Here is a 15,136-nt window from a genome sequence, read left to right as displayed (position 1 = left end):
GACTCTGAGCGGTAACAGCGGATACTTTTTGCGATATCCAACTGGACAATGGCTTCGCCTGGAATACCAGTGGACACTAAGATATAGATGCAGATATAGATTGCATTCGATGCATGTATCCTGCACCAGGGGAATGTCGAAAGAGGGGAAGGGAGGGAGAGCCAGGGTGATGGTAAGGATGGTGAGGCTAAGCAGGTCTATTATTGCCTTTTTGATGGATAGCCTGAGTCAATTACAACATGAGGATGAGGGGATTCGTATGCAGCAGGGAATATTCAGACTGTCTATTGAATTCAACCTCAATTTAAATGAAATTTACAATGGCATTGAACGTTGACCAGACAGAGTATGCAAGGGCTGGTGATATCATCTTGTGGTGTATCCGGATTGCCCATGCTGATCGTCGCATCAATTCTCAGACATCCACTCGAGCTCTGACTGGTTGAAAGTGACGACTTGAACTTATTATACCATTAGGAATGCATTCGATATCGATATTCAAATAAAATCAACCTAGAATTCAAATGGTTGCCTTTAGTTTTCATCGTAGTTGTAGGCAAAGCTCGTACCCCCAAGATCATCTATGATCAACACAATATTCCAGGCTCAGCATGTAATTCTCCCAACCTGTCACCACATATGTACATACTCTCTATAACTACTCGTAAGAAAAGAAATATGTATAGAAAAAGAAAACATCGCGACAACAGAATCTTATCGCGGGGCACTCCGAAACCGCAACACGCGACGCTCCCCCGCCAATCGCCACCGATCGTTTGTCATCCTGTATTATCAAGCATCGATTTCCGCTATGACTGATCCGCCACTTTTCTCCATCAGTTTTATTTTTCACCACCACAGGAAGCATCTCATCTTTCTCTGAGATACAGGTATTGAGGTGTTGGACAGGTGATTTCTTCAGAATTTAAAACCTACCTGATGGCACCGTCGCTCGAGGAGCCAACGGCTATCGCAGCCCCATCCAAAATGGCACCAAATCTGGTGGCGCCTGAACCTGGTATGCTTTATCGTCCAGGTTTTAAATCATGGTTGTTGCTAACACATCATATTCAAGAACACTGCCCTGGCCCCGAGTCAGAAAGGGCCGGTCAAGGTGATGCGTGCGCCGGTTGTCCGAACCAATCCATCTGCGCCTCTGCGCCCAAAGGCCCAGATCCCGATATCTCCATCATCACAGAGCGTCTCTCCCAAATCCGACACAAGATCCTCGTCCTCTCCGGTAAAGGTGGTGTGGGCAAATCGACATTTTCCTCCCTCCTTGCACACGCATTCGCTGCGAACCCCGATTCGACCGTAGGGATAATGGATACCGATATCTGTGGGCCGTCGATCCCTAAGATGATGGGTGTGGAAGCCGAAACAATCCACGTGAGCAATGCAGGCTGGAGCCCGGTGTGGGTGACAGACAATCTGGGTGCGATGAGTGTGCAGTTCATGTTGCCCAATCGGGACGATGCGGTAATTTGGAGAGGTCCGAAGAAGAACGGTCTCATTAAACAATTCCTCAAGGACGTGGACTGGGGTGAGCTGGACTATCTGATCGTTGACACTCCCCCGGGAACATCTGATGAGCATCTCTCGGTCAACTCGCTCCTCAAGGAGTCCGGTGTTGACGGTGCAGTGGTTGTCACCACCCCCCAAGAGGTGTCTCTGCTAGATGTCAGAAAGGAGATCGACTTCTGCCGCAAGGCGGGCATTCGAGTCCTCGGCTTGGTGGAGAACATGTCTGGGTTTGTGTGTCCAAAGTGTACCCAAGAGTCTCAGATCTTCCGAGCCACCACGGGCGGCGGGAAGCGCCTCGCAAAGAAGATGGGCATTCCCTTTTTGGGCGCAGTGCCTCTTGACCCACGAGTTGGAATGGCTTGTGACTATGGCGAAAGTTTCGTGGACAACTTCCCCGATAGCCCGGCCTCGAAGGCGATCAAACAAGTTGTACGATCTGTCGGCCAGATGGTTGGAGAGGACCCAGACGCCGTCCTTCCTGACGATATGGTTGAGTGATCTGGCGTTCTCTCTCTGCTTTTTAATGTTTCTCTCATTTTTTCATAGCGTGTTGCATCCGAACAGCAGTTCGAAGGGTCCTGGCGTTTGGACATAGAGTTCTATCCTGATACCAATGATTTACGACTGATTTCACACTTCAATTTAATATTGCGATGAAACTAGATATTCTCCGTTCTAAATCCGGGTTTCTTGGTCAAAACAAACAACATCCTTCGCCGATCTCAGCCATATCCACATGTCAATTTGATAGGGGCTTAGCAGATCAACTAGTACGGTGTCTATTCCTCTTCTAGATGGAAAGCAATCACAACTGATTAAACTATGTTAGATGTAGAGCGATGACAGTTACTTTATATGAATGACCAGTCCTTGATAATTTCTTATGCTTGGCTATTAATAACAGCTGAATGCAGATGGTTTGATGCTTTATTGATGGTCTTGAAGTTATCCAGATAAGGTTGCTCAACTTGTCGCATCCACCACGCAAATCTCCATCTCCATCGGCAATGAATTTTCCCTTCCTTTTCTCCTTCAATTTCTTCAACGCTTCACCCCAATAATGAAAATCACGAATATCAAATCTTCCCAAAACCGCTGCAACTCCTGCTTGGCGCCCTGTTTCAGCATATCGGGGCAAAACCAGGCGGTGATTGGCCGATGCCCAGCACTGGGCGTTTCAAGTGATCGCCGGCTGCTGTCACGCTGACTGCACGCGCTGCATGGCAGTCTGTGAGATCTGGATAGCACCACTTATTGAGAGGAGATGCTCCACTGCAGTGACTGACGATGTATCAGGCAGATGGAATCAGAATCACCTTCCACTGAAGAAGTCGGCCTACGTATGCCACTCGGCTTTTTTTGTCTGATTTTTGCTCGACGGATTGGCTCGTTCTGCAGCCCCTGGAAGCTCGTCCAGAGTGGACCAGATATGAGACTCCAGTCTCCTTTGGATAGACAATGTTTGATCCGGCCATATGTTTTTTTTCTATATGATGTCCGGTAGTGAATAGGGCTTTCTTTCTTTGTTTCTTTTTTTTTCTTTCTTGTGTTCTTTTCTGGCGGATATTCATCTAATTCACTCCCTCTTATTGTTCTTTTGCTCTGCTTTGATCAGCCTATTCAAAGCTGTTCGCTTTGTCTTTCTCTCTTTCCTTTCATCCTATTCATTTTCACAGGTGTTCGAGTCAGGACTGGGCCCTGCTACTTTCTTTCTCAATATAATTTGCACTCTGGAAGAGTTCGCCAGTTCTTTTCATCCTTGACTCCCAGCTGTCGGGACAGTGGGATTATAAAACACTCATTAGACACTTGAGAGCTAATATTCGAACGCGATGCAGCTTCTACAGTCTATCTTTCTTGTGCTGCTTCTCAGCTACGATGTACTTTCGGCGCCAACAGCTCCCCAGACTCAGCACAAAGGCAGGTCCTTTAAGGTTGACCGGGTGCGCCGAAGTAACACCGTGCATGGCCCTACTGCTCTTCGCAGAGCATACCAGAAATACGGCATCGTTCCTATGAATATAGGATTTGACCTCTCGGACTTTGAGCCCATCAGCGTGAAGAAAATAAGCCCATCGGGATCGGCATCTTCGACTTCGTCTGCACCGGAGCCGGAGCAGACAGGGGCAGTCAGTGCCACCTCCATCCAGGAAGATGCCGAATTCGTCTCCCCAGTGACCATCGGAGGCCAAAAGATCGTCATGGACTTTGATACTGGCTCAGCTGACTTGTATGTTTAACCCTATCCTCCTTTGACTGGTTACTAAGAAGTGCTCTTATAGTTGGGTGATGAACTCAAATCTTCCGTCCGATGAGAAAAAGGGTCACACCGTGTTTGATCCTTCAAAATCCAGTAGTTTCAAGACTATGGAGGGTGCTACATTCAAGATCAGCTATGGTGACTCGTCATATGCCTCTGGAGAAGTGGGCACGGATACCGTTGATATCGGCGGTGCAACCGTCACGAAACAAGCCATTGGCATCCCAACCACCGTATCCGACTCCTTCATCGACGAGCCATCGTCCAACGGACTGGTTGGTTTGGGATTCTCCAAGCTCAACACCGTTCAACCCGACAGACAGAAGACCTTTTTCGAAAACCTCGCTGAGAACCTTGACGAGCCCGTTCTTGCGGCGTCTCTCAAGAGCAATGGCGTTGGCGAGTATGAGTTTGGTTTCATCGACCATAGCAAATATCAGGGAGATATGGTGAATATCACCGTCGACTCATCTAATGGATACTGGGAGTTTGAATCCGCACGGTTTTCTGTTGGTAATGGAGACTTACAAAACATCGAAAAGACACCCACTGCCATTGCTGACACGGGAACCTCGCTGATGCTGGTCAGCCCGGAGGTGGTGGACGCATACTACAAACAGGTCGAGGGCTCCGTGTATGCCGATTCGGCAAGTGGTTGGATCTATCCCTGCGGCGCTGACCTGCCTGATCTGTCGGTTGCCATCGGAGATGCACACCTTGCGACGATTCCAGGTGCATTGATTGATTACTCGGAGGTGGGCATCAACACGACGACTGGCAAAGCTGGTAAGTTTCCTTCTCTTCCTTCTTTTCTCCTCTTCTATAATGTATCATGTGCTAATGAGTGAATAGTATGCTATGGCGGTGTTCAAACAAACCAGGGCACCTCGATGCAGATCTTTGGCGATGTGTTCCTGAAAGCCTTATATGTTGTCTTTGATATGAGGGGTCCATCTCTTGGATTTGCCGCTCCTGCTTAGTATTCTCCAGCCATCTGAGTATAGTATAGTGTTCCTGCATCGATTCTCTATCCTTGTACAACGTAGTCGTAGCATTCAGCATCCAACCAGTCAACATCAAAACATTAAAATCATCCTGCAGTCCATATTATTATGCTAAATCATGAAATCAACCATGAATACTATATAAAAATATGTTTCTTGAGGTATCAGAATGATAGGTCTGATGAGTCATCGGTGGAGCCCTAATCAGCCCAAATAGGAAGGGGCAGAAAAAAAAAAGGGAGAAAAAAAAAAGAATAAGCTGCCCGTAAGAAGCGCGCGACGACAGATTGTGAGCATCAAGCAAAGCAGTTTTTGATCAGAAAGATCATTTTACTGGAAAGAATAGTCCATAAATTATTAAATAATATTTCAAGATCCTGTAATAAAGGGATATTTATGCCCAAGTTGTCTCCCCTTCGTCCAACCGTCACCCTTTGGCGGGCCGCAGTAACCCCGCGGTTCGTTCGACTTTGGAGACCACGCCTGGGATCCAATAATTCTGCTGCCCCTCTTCCTCGTCTTCATCTGCTCACCAGCATCACCACTTCACCCTCTTGCTGCTCGCCCTCCGTCCGCCCATTCGCCAACATGGCCATCAACTCGGCTCCTGAGTCCTCCCTTCTCTCCCTCCTCTACCGATCCTACCCCGCCGCCGTCTCGCCCGATGCCACTGAGCTCGACCTCCACCACGCCTCGCCCAAGATTTTCCCCCAGACCAGCTTTTCCGTCACCGAGGAGGCCGACATCAAGCAATGGCTGTGCACAATCTCCGGCCTGCAGGGCGCCCTCACCAAGGATGAGAAGACTGTGATTGAGAGCATCCTCACCCAGCTGAACACTCACTTGGCTGTGCGGACAACCCTGCTGGGTGCAAAGCCCTCAGTGGCTGATATCGCCGTGTATGCTCTCCTGGCTCCTGTCGTGGAGAAGTGGACTCCCGAGGAGCGCACTGGCGAGAAGGGCTACCACCACATTGTCCGTCATGTGGACTTTGTGCAGAACAGCCGATTGTTCGCATTGCAGATCCCCGACGAGGAGAAGATCGCTATTGACGTGAATGATGTGCGATTCGTCCCCAAGCCCGTCGACCCCAAGGAGGAGAAGGAGCGCAAGAAGAAGGAGAAGGCTGCTGCTCAGAATCCCGACGCTGCTGCTTCCACTGGCAAGCCGCTGGTCGTGGGACAGGGCAAGCCCGAGAAGGCCAAGGGTGGAGAGGCTGGAGAGGCCCCTGCTGGCGGCAAGCCCAAGAAGGAAAAGAAGGAGAAGAAAGAGAAGCAGCCCAAGCCTGCTCCTGCGCCGGCCGCTCCTCCGTCCCCGTCCATCATCGATCTCCGTGTCGGCCACATCCTTCGCGCCATCAACCACCCCAACGCCGACTCTCTCTTCGTCTCGACTATTGACTGCGGTGATGCTCCTGGCTCCGAGAACACCTCGTTGGATGAGGCCACTGGCAAGACTGTTCGCACTGTGTGCTCTGGATTGAACGGTCTAGTCCCGTTGGAGGAGATGCAGGACAGAAAGATCGTTGCCGTGTGCAACCTCAAGCCTGTCACCATGCGCGGTATCAAGTCCTGTGCCATGGTTTTGGCTGCCTCTCCTCGTGTTGCCGAGGGTGAGGACTCGCACGCCGGTCCCGTCGAGCTGGTCAGCCCTCCTGCCGACGCCCCTGCCGGTCAGCGCATCACTTTTGACGGCTGGAGCGAGGGTGAGCCCGAGAAGGTGCTGAACCCCAAGAAGAAGGTCTGGGAAACTTTCCAGCCCGGTTTCACCACCACCGAGAACCTCGAGGTTGCATTCGAGAGCAGTGCCGTTCCTGCCGTGCAGGGCCAGGAGGGCAAGCCCGCCCTTGGCAAGCTGCTGACCCAGTCTGGTGGTATCTGCACAGTGAAGAGCTTGAAGGGAGCTGCTGTCCGGTAAAATCATGCATATAAGGGAAAATACCTGTTTGTTTTATTCGAATTTCAGTTAGAGAGAGTGCATAATTTTCAGCAGCATAACGTTTCAAACGAGAATTAAATGATTTTCTTGTTCTTGTCCGGTCCATCATCGCTATGAAATGAAGCCAAGCCATAATTATAACTACATATTCGTTTTCAAAAGCCTTCTTGAAGCAAAACATCCGGTTATTCCTCTGGCTCTATCACGTTCGATGCTATTGGATGCCAATATGACGCTTCCTGCCCCAGTTGAGCAGCCCCGCAAACCCACATCGACAGCAGCGGGGAAGTTGGCTGCTATTGCTGACTGCTTTCGAGCCTGCTCTATTAGCACTGATCGTCTGGATTCTGACTGCGTAACGATCGATTCGGGACATCAAACCTGTCTGTACAACGGGCCTATTCCGCATTGCCTTCTCCGCGACGGGAAAACCCCATGAATTAGTGATGTGATGCTATATAAGGGGACGTGCCTTTTCATGATCTCCATTTTCTGTCTATTCTTCAATCCAGTAAAAGCATCATGAGAGCAGTTCGTTTCCACGGACGCGGCGATATCCGTGTAGACCAGATCGAGGAGCCTGTTTGTGGTAATGGTCAAGTCAAGGTACAGTTATGCTTACGCGCTCATTTCACTTACTTGCTCTCTTGTATCACTAAACCTCGTACAAGATCAAACCTGCCTTTGCTGGGATCTGTGGTAGTGGTACGTATATCCTCACTATCTGATATTGTATTCGAAAGAAAGAAGAACCCCTGACATCAATCAATGTCTTACTAGACCTCCACGAATACCTCATCGGTCCAACGACTATCCCGGTCACTCCCCACCCCATAACAGGCGCCATGCTTCCTGTCACGCTCGGTCATGAATTCAGTGGAGTAGTCGAGGACATAGGCGCATCCGTGACGCGGGTGAAGGTTGGAGATCGAGTAGTCGTCAAACCGAATCTGTACGATGAGACGTGTCCGTCTTGTCGGGTGGGAAGGATGAATAGTTGTCGGAATCTTGGATTTATTGGATATAGTAGTAAGCTTTTCTATCGCCTGTGCTTGACTGAGAACGACTTGCTGATGGTTATATGCAGGTAATGCGGGTGGTATGTCGGATTTTGTGGTCGTTCAAGAGAGAAATACCATCCCATTACCGGATTCATTTCCTCTCGATATTGGTGGTGAGTAAACTTGTCATCCACCTAGACGACATAAAGCAGAGACTGAAACAATCATCAGCCCTCGTCGAGCCCCTCACCGTCGCCTGGCACGCAGTTAAACGTACCCCAATCCAAAACATCACCACCACCACAGCCCTAATCACCGGAGGTGGTCCCATCGGCCTAGCAATCGTCCAAGTCCTCAAATCCCAAGGCATCCCAACGATAATCGTCAGCGAAGTCTCAGCACAGCGTCGCGCCTTTGCCAAAACACTCGGTGCCACTCACGTTTTTGACCCGATTACCGACAACATCGTGGATAAAGTATGTGAAATGACAGACGATGCAGGCGCGGATATCGCCTTTGAGTGTTCCGGTGTGCAGGCGGGCATTGATGCCGCCATAGCTGGTATTTGCGTACGAGGGACGGTGACGATTGTGTCGCTGTGGGAGGTAAAACCGGTTATTGATGCGTTTGAGGTGGTATTGTATGAGAAGCATGTCATCGGGGCAGCTATTCATGACTATGGGGAATTCGAGGCTGTTATTGAAGCCATTTTGTCGGGTAAGCTCGATCCAAGACCGATGATTACTAGTAAGATTCGGATGGAAGATGTCGAGGAAAAGGGGTTCAAAGCGTTGATCAATGAAAAGGATAAGCATGTCAAGATTTTGATTGACATTGCTGGTAAATAGGATTTCAGCGTGCTTGCTCCTTCAGCTGTATGGGGAGCAAATGAAGCCATAAGTGTATATAACATAGTTGTACTGATAAAGCACTACATACTCTTAGCAACTCCTTCAGATATGAGCCTTCTCTTCATCATCTGTAGGCTTTGGGTTTATATAAGGCTATGTGGCTCTTTCTGTCGCCTCCAGAGAATCTATTCGGGCTCGTAGTCTGAGATGTATAAGCGTCCATTTCACTTGCAGCGCCTGGCAAAAAAGTCTGAATAGTCCTCTTCTAAAACTATTAATACAACAATATTATAAAATGGGAAACATTAATTCTATATACAGTCACTGGAGCGGAATAAGAATAAAATTTGAGAATAGCAATTCACTATAGGCTAATAGAAAGCTACTTTCTAGTTATTCTTTATTGAGGTAAATAATAAAGGCTCGTTTTCAAGTTATATCTCTTTGTTGGTAGTTTCTGCTTATAGTAAAGTATGATATCATTATACCAACATGACTGTAGACATTCACTGTTGAATTTTTCACTCTAATCCTCTTCATTAGCGCCTTCATCTCCCCTCGTCTTGTCTATGTTTCGCTCCTCACCCCGCTGCTACCACTTAACCCCTACGGCAACGCCAATATGGCTATGGCTAGACCATTTCATGCTTGGCAGGAGTTCCCAGTGCCTCATCGTCTGGAAGACTTTGCCAGACGCCTTAAAGCAGCCTTGAACTCGACACTCCCATCCGAAACCCGATACGAGAAAGTATCGGTGCTTGCCCTTCGATGGGCGAATGATCAGATGGGGGTGGATCGCCTGGAAGCCCAACTTCTCCAGATTCTCCACGACAAGTACCAATACGACGTAGAGAGCTTCGTGATCCCCACAGCAGAGTGTGCAGGCAAACTGTCCCTGAAACTCTCAAACTGGTCAAATACACACTCTGGTCAGGGCACACTGCGAATTTACGTGTACACCGGGCATGCCGCTGGAGCAACTTTGGATAGATGGTACCTTGGGTGAGTTGACTCACTCCTATATATTGTTTTTATCATGCTAACCCAGGTATAGAGGAACGGTGAATGCCCATGGAGACCTAAACGGTCCTAGGGTTGATTGGAACACCCTTCGCGCTGGACCAGAGGGATTTTTGGGTGATGTATGCTACCTCTTTGGTTGTTGCTCGGCAGGGCCCATCGCCATGGAGGATGGACCAGAGACAATCTTTTCTTTCACCCAAGACCTCATCGACGTTCTCCAAGACCTAAACGGAGACGCGGAAACTTTGGCTGGGATTCACGCGAGAATGTTTCGAAACGCACGGCAAAATCAGGCCAGTGCGCCCCCGGTCTACATCCCCAAGAACGGGGCAAGTAGTATAACACTTGCGCGCTTGGGTCTGAACCGAGTTATCACGAGAAGACAACTGCGTGTCGAGCACCGCGTGTTGCTGAGCATCAGAATCCGTGACCAGATTCGAGAGTCGGATCTCCAACAGTGGACTCAATGGTTAACAAACAACATCCCATCCGACCTCGTCTCGGCGGACGTCAAAATCGAGTCGGTTTTCCACTCCGAAGTGCTTCTGGTGACCGTTCCGGTGGAAATCTGGATTATGCTCCCGGGAGATGATCCTTCTATCTCTTTCGTTGCGCATGTGACCTCCAACAATGTCCTCCCCCAGTTGGAGAGGAGCCCTATTCCTCCACTTCCCTTCCGGCCCCTCCTGACCGATGATTACTAGTAAGATTCGGATGGAAGATGTCGAGGAAAAGGGGTTCAAGGCGTTGGTTAATGAAAAAGATAAGTATGTCAAGATTTTGATTGATATTGGTAGATAGGAGTCTATCATGTTCAGCACCGCTCTTAATGACGAGGGATAACATGCTCCCTCGGCTGCATTGCGAGCTAATAAAGTCATCGATTTTATATAGCATAGCTATTTTAACGAAGATAAGTCGTTAAATAGGTGATTTTCTCCATAAACTCGGCCAACTACCACCTGGCTTAGCGTTGACAGACGTAGGAAATCGAATAGGTATATAACACCTTTAGATGTTTCCGTGCGCAGCAGATATGACCCCCAAACGAGGCTCCCGGACCTATATGAGGCCATTCGGCTCTTTTGCCTGAGGGACTAGAGCCTAGGTACGCTTTTCTTCAACATTGATACACAGGAGCCCAACTACCTATGCCCGAGTCAACCGAACACGGGCGAACATCGGTGAATAAGCAATGATTTCATAGATATTTCCAAGAAAAAACACGAGATGCATGGATACGTGTTTGCATGGTTGATATATTTGGTAACTATTTAAGGCAGGGATTATTTAGTGGCGCCACGTGCTTTATGTGGTGTTTTGCTCATTCAGTATAGAACTACAGACCTCCATATATTTCAGACCCACATATGTAAAGGCCGGCTCTAGAGGAATTTTGATAGATGGAGTGGTTATTAAAAAGAATACCATGAAAGGTAGGCGATACTTCCTATCTCCAGGTCATCGGGGTTCAGTAAGTATTACTACGATGCAATACTACTATAGCTGCATTATTACGACAACCAACACATTGCAGCGATTTGAAATGCTGAGGCACAATTGTCTCACCCCAGTGGCTGAGCTGAGAGACAACAATGACGAGGATAATGGCGAATTTGATTATTTTGTCTAAAATCTCATCCTCCTTTTCACTGCCATGTCAAATTCTCAAGCTAAATGGACTATTTTCTATTTTTTGCTCCAAGTGGACCGCCAATTCCCCACCGTTTGAATCGTCGGTTTGTCGACAAAAATCCTCATTTTCGGTCTGTCTGCTAACCAACTACTAGTGAGTCCTAGGCTTCTTAGCCCTGGCGCTTCAGACCAGGTAGTTTACAGATCGGCTTGGACTGTCGGGTCGTAGATTTTTCTACAGCAGAGATCTTCATCTCTGTTGCCCTTCTCGCTGGATGAGAAGCAGCGTTCCTGATCTGTCACCGACGATCGATCGAGAGATCTCAAATGTAATCTATCGTGCTCTTTCTGACCTGACTTACTTCGCAACCCGACCTTTCAAATGGGAACTCCACTCGTCGGAACAGTCATAATAACCGGAGGAAATGGGTCACTCGGGTCTGAAATCGCCGTCGCTATCGCCAAAACACAACCGTTTGCACACATACTGCTAGCTACACGGGACATTCGATCCGATAGTGTGAAGGATGTGACGGAACGGATACGGCTGATCGGGCCACGGTCTATCGAGGTGGTCAGGGTCGATCTGAGTAGCTTCAACTCGGTCGTCAGCTTCTCTCAGAATACGGTCGATAGAGTGCGATGCAAGGATATCCCGCCCGTGACGGTGTTGATCAACTCCGCCGCCATGGCTTCGTACGTGAGCGACGACGTGACCCCGGATGGGTATGACCCTGTTTACCAGACCAACTGCCTCGCACCCTTCCTTTTGACCGTCAGTTTACTTGAGGCCTTCCGGGCAGGCGACGGAACGGCGAACGGGGGTACGAGAGTGATCAACATTGGATGTTCTGCCATGTCGAGTGGTTCTCTGGATTACTTCGATCGGAATCCCGGATTGGCCTCAGGGACGCCGTTGAGTGCAAAGGAGGGAAACATGCGGTTTGGGAGCAGCAAGTTGCTGATGTCTGCTGCCATGTATGCTCTGCGAAGGAGTCTGGTCCGGGTGAGTTCGAATAGTTGGCTGTGGGTTAGTTCACCTTCTAACACTTTCACAATGCATAGACTGGCAGCATTTCCCTCAACATATACACACTTGATCCCGGAGGGATGACCGGGGAGAGTCATTTGACAACCACGACGGCTCCCTTATCCGTACGAATGGCACAACAGACCCGATCTGGCCTCCGACCCGTTTTGCGCATGTTCTCCAAGAGTGCCATCAACAAAACCAAGGTTCCCGCCAAAGTGATAGCAAAGGTCGCATTCCAGAATGAAACGGTGGAGAATTGGGGAAGAGAAAGATATTATATCTTGGATAACGAGTACGAAGCCGGATCCGTCATCTCAACGCTGCGAGATCCGCCTCAGATGGAAGCCCTGCTGCAGAAGATGATGCGACAGGTCGAGGTAGGAGTCAAGGGGATGGGGTCGCCCGAATCACGGGTTTCACGATGGAACGTTGACCTGGACCGTACTCAATAAGCGGGCCTTTTAATTTCTGTTTCTCTGTTTAATTATCATCATGGCGTTGGAGTCGGCATTTAGATATCTTCAGCATGGAGTCGGAGTTCTGCGACCTTCCTCTCAAACACCCCTGTAATTAGCCCACTGTTTTAGTTGCATGTTGTGAAACTATCAACAATCTGTCGAACAATATATATACAGATCTGCAATTTGCTAGATCGAAGTCTTCCTTCACACATGGTTGCATGCCTGCAAACGGAGATGACGAATTCGGGGCGGCTCAGCGCTTTGGGCCTAGAGGCAAATCTTCAGTGTCTGGCCGAACCCTGAAGACCACCTGTTAACCTTGTGGCTTTACGCCTAGAGACGCCGTTAATTTTATCATTCGATTCTACCGTTGGCTTTTTGGCTTTTATTCTTTTTTTAATCTTCGTTGCCTGAGTCTTTCTTTACTTCTTTACTTCTTTGCGTTTGCCCCTGTTTCTCGGTTTCTCCGCCCTTCGTTCTAGTTTCTCCCCTCAGCGCATTTCGGGTGGAATTCGGTGAGCCTGTGGCCACTTCTCCAGATCGGGGGGATCCTGAGTTTCCTGGGACTTCCCACTGTCTCTTCCTGCTTCACATGCTGGCGACTCCGTGGAGATGAATAGGCATCACGCCTTCGTGAATGGCTACTCAGCCTACCCTCGCGGACAGAGTACTTTTTCCATCTCCCCTAACCGGTAAGCGTTAATCCAGCCGTCATAACCCACCCAGCGTTGCAGAGTTGCGGATCCCTGCTCGCGGCCCATCCGAACTGCTGGGAATTCATCACATCGCTAACAATGTGCCTATGCTAGGTTCCAACCGCGCTCACAACCTGCTTTACGACGTCGAAGACAGCTCTTACAACGGTTATTTTTGATCGGAGGAATTTCTTTACTGTTGCTTGTTCTGATCTTTCCGTCCTGGCGAGCCGCAATCCTTCCCACGTTATCGCTGGGCCTCCTTTCTTCCTCCGACGACCTTTCGCTCGAAACCGTTCGACATTATGATTTATCCCAGGTTCAAGGGTCAGCAAAAGGGTGGGAGCGCGAGGAACGGGTGCTCATGTGTACCCCTCTCAGAGATGCCTCCTCACATCTTCCCATGTTCTTTTCGCATCTTCGGAACCTCACATACCCTCACCACCTTATAGACTTGGCGTTTCTGGTATCGGATTCCAAGGATGACACGATGGGCATGTTAACGCGCATGCTCGAGGAGCTTCAGACCGACCCCGATCACACAATGTCGTTCGGAGAGATTTCGGTCATTCAGAAGGATTTTGGACAAAAGGTGACACAGGATGTGGAGAGTCGGCATGGTTTTGCTGCCCAGGCTGGACGGAGAAAGTTGATGGCTCAGGCACGGAATTGGCTGTTGAGTGCCACGCTTCGGCCGGCGCACAGTTGGGTTTACTGGAGAGATGCAGACGTTGAGACTGCCCCATTTACCATTCTCGAAGACCTCATGAGACACGACAAGGATGTCGTTGTACCAAGTGAGTAACTGATATGCCTATGCTTTCGCTTCGCCTCTAATTGGTTTTAGATGTTTGGCGACCTCTTCCGGACTGGTTAGGTGGGGAACAACCGTATGATTTGAACTCCTGGCAAGAATCGGAGACGGCATTGGCCCTTGCCGAGACATTGGACGAAGATGCGGTCATTGTGGAGGGATATGCCGAATATGCCACATGGAGGCCTCACCTTGCTTATCTCCGTGACCCATATGGCGATCCCGATATGGAAATGGAGCTTGATGGTGTTGGAGGTGTCAGTATTCTCGCCAAAGCAAGGGTATTCCGCGCAGGTGTTCATTTCCCAGCGTTCAGCTTTGAGAAACACGCTGAAACAGAAGGATTTGGAAAGGTAAGACTGAACCACCTCCATTCGGTGTGATTCCCTTGCTAACAAGTGGTTTAGATGGCTAGAAGAATGGGATTTTCCGTCATTGGACTTCCCCACTACACCATCTGGCATCTTTACGAACCGAGTGTGGATGATCTCCGACACATGGAAGAGATGGAACAAGAGCGATTGGCCCGCGAGAAAGAAGAAAAGGAACAGGCCGAACGGGCCGAGCGGGTCGATACTCTGTTCAAAGACTCTAAATCAGAATGGGAGGTTGACGACGCCGTCGTGAAGTATTCCATGGAGGAGGAGAAAAAGGAGTCTTTGGCTAAAGATGGCCTCAAAGGCTCCGAAGAAGGCCCTGCAGCCACCCCCGCGAAAGAAAGTGTGGCAGCTGCTCCAGGTGTTTAATAACGCTATTTGGGTCTTTTCTTTCTTTCTGGTTGATGTGCTCGACATTTGCTGTGAAGCCATGGATTGAATCTGTTCTTGAGGTCTCCAGCTGGCTGGATCATACTCGACTTGTATAACCTACATGACAGGTACTGACCAGACAGAGCAA

The 15,136-nt window shown here is 49.1% G+C and overlaps 6 protein-coding genes across 6 annotated transcripts; all 6 read left to right on the top strand.

The window, feature by feature from the left end:
- The first annotated feature begins 769 nt into the window (after positions 1-769).
- nbp35 (Fe-S cluster-binding ATPase) lies at positions 770-2,389 on the top strand. The gene is made up of 2 exons (XM_040829643.1): positions 770-1,018; positions 1,076-2,389. The coding sequence occupies exons 1-2, from the start codon at positions 940-942 to the stop codon at positions 2,020-2,022; spliced, it is 1,026 nt and encodes a 341-aa protein (XP_040691192.1). The 5' UTR covers positions 770-939; the 3' UTR covers positions 2,023-2,389.
- Positions 2,390-3,356: 967 nt separating this feature from the next.
- Positions 3,357-4,764, top strand: ASPWEDRAFT_106749 (pepsin-like aspartic protease; the record flags this gene model as incomplete). The annotated part of the gene is made up of 3 exons (XM_040827837.1): positions 3,357-3,754; positions 3,807-4,570; positions 4,637-4,764. 3 exons carry the CDS (start codon positions 3,357-3,359, stop codon positions 4,762-4,764), a joined length of 1,290 nt encoding a protein of 429 aa, XP_040691191.1.
- Positions 4,765-5,376: 612 nt separating this feature from the next.
- Positions 5,377-6,705, top strand: ASPWEDRAFT_170985 (putative cofactor for methionyl- and glutamyl-tRNA synthetases; the record flags this gene model as incomplete). Its single annotated transcript, XM_040830707.1, has 1 exon — positions 5,377-6,705. The coding sequence occupies one exon, from the start codon at positions 5,377-5,379 to the stop codon at positions 6,703-6,705; it is 1,329 nt and encodes a 442-aa protein (XP_040691190.1).
- Positions 6,706-7,248: 543 nt separating this feature from the next.
- ASPWEDRAFT_26889 (2,3-butanediol dehydrogenase) lies at positions 7,249-8,575 on the top strand (the record flags this gene model as incomplete). The annotated part of the gene is made up of 5 exons (XM_040832915.1): positions 7,249-7,332; positions 7,398-7,431; positions 7,507-7,755; positions 7,814-7,900; positions 7,959-8,575. 5 exons carry the CDS (start codon positions 7,249-7,251, stop codon positions 8,573-8,575), a joined length of 1,071 nt encoding a protein of 356 aa, XP_040691189.1.
- A 625-nt stretch (positions 8,576-9,200) lies between these two features.
- ASPWEDRAFT_170983 (uncharacterized protein) lies at positions 9,201-10,305 on the top strand (the record flags this gene model as incomplete). The annotated part of the gene is made up of 2 exons (XM_040830706.1): positions 9,201-9,580; positions 9,633-10,305. 2 exons carry the CDS (start codon positions 9,201-9,203, stop codon positions 10,303-10,305), a joined length of 1,053 nt encoding a protein of 350 aa, XP_040691188.1.
- Positions 10,306-11,618: 1,313 nt separating this feature from the next.
- ASPWEDRAFT_107083 (uncharacterized protein) lies at positions 11,619-14,985 on the top strand (the record flags this gene model as incomplete). Its single annotated transcript, XM_040827857.1, has 5 exons — positions 11,619-12,242; positions 12,302-12,666; positions 13,540-14,222; positions 14,273-14,592; positions 14,647-14,985. The coding sequence occupies 5 exons, from the start codon at positions 11,619-11,621 to the stop codon at positions 14,983-14,985; spliced, it is 2,331 nt and encodes a 776-aa protein (XP_040691187.1).
- Between the last annotated feature and the right edge of the window lie 151 nt (positions 14,986-15,136).

Source organism: Aspergillus wentii, assembly GCF_001890725.1.
Source record: "Aspergillus wentii DTO 134E9 unplaced genomic scaffold ASPWEscaffold_3, whole genome shotgun sequence".
NCBI lineage: Eukaryota > Fungi > Ascomycota > Eurotiomycetes > Eurotiales > Aspergillaceae > Aspergillus > Aspergillus wentii.
This window is presented reverse-complemented; position numbering and strand designations above follow the sequence as displayed.

Excerpts from the sequence above, each read along its gene's own strand:
- nbp35 (XM_040829643.1), top strand. The coding sequence starts at position 940 with ATGGCACCGTCGCTCGAGGAGCCAACGGCTATCGCAGCCCCATCCAAA. Across the intron at positions 1,019-1,075 it reads TCTGGTGGCGCCTGAACCTG|AACACTGCCCTGGCCCCGAG; the intron begins GTATGCTTTATC and ends ATCATATTCAAG.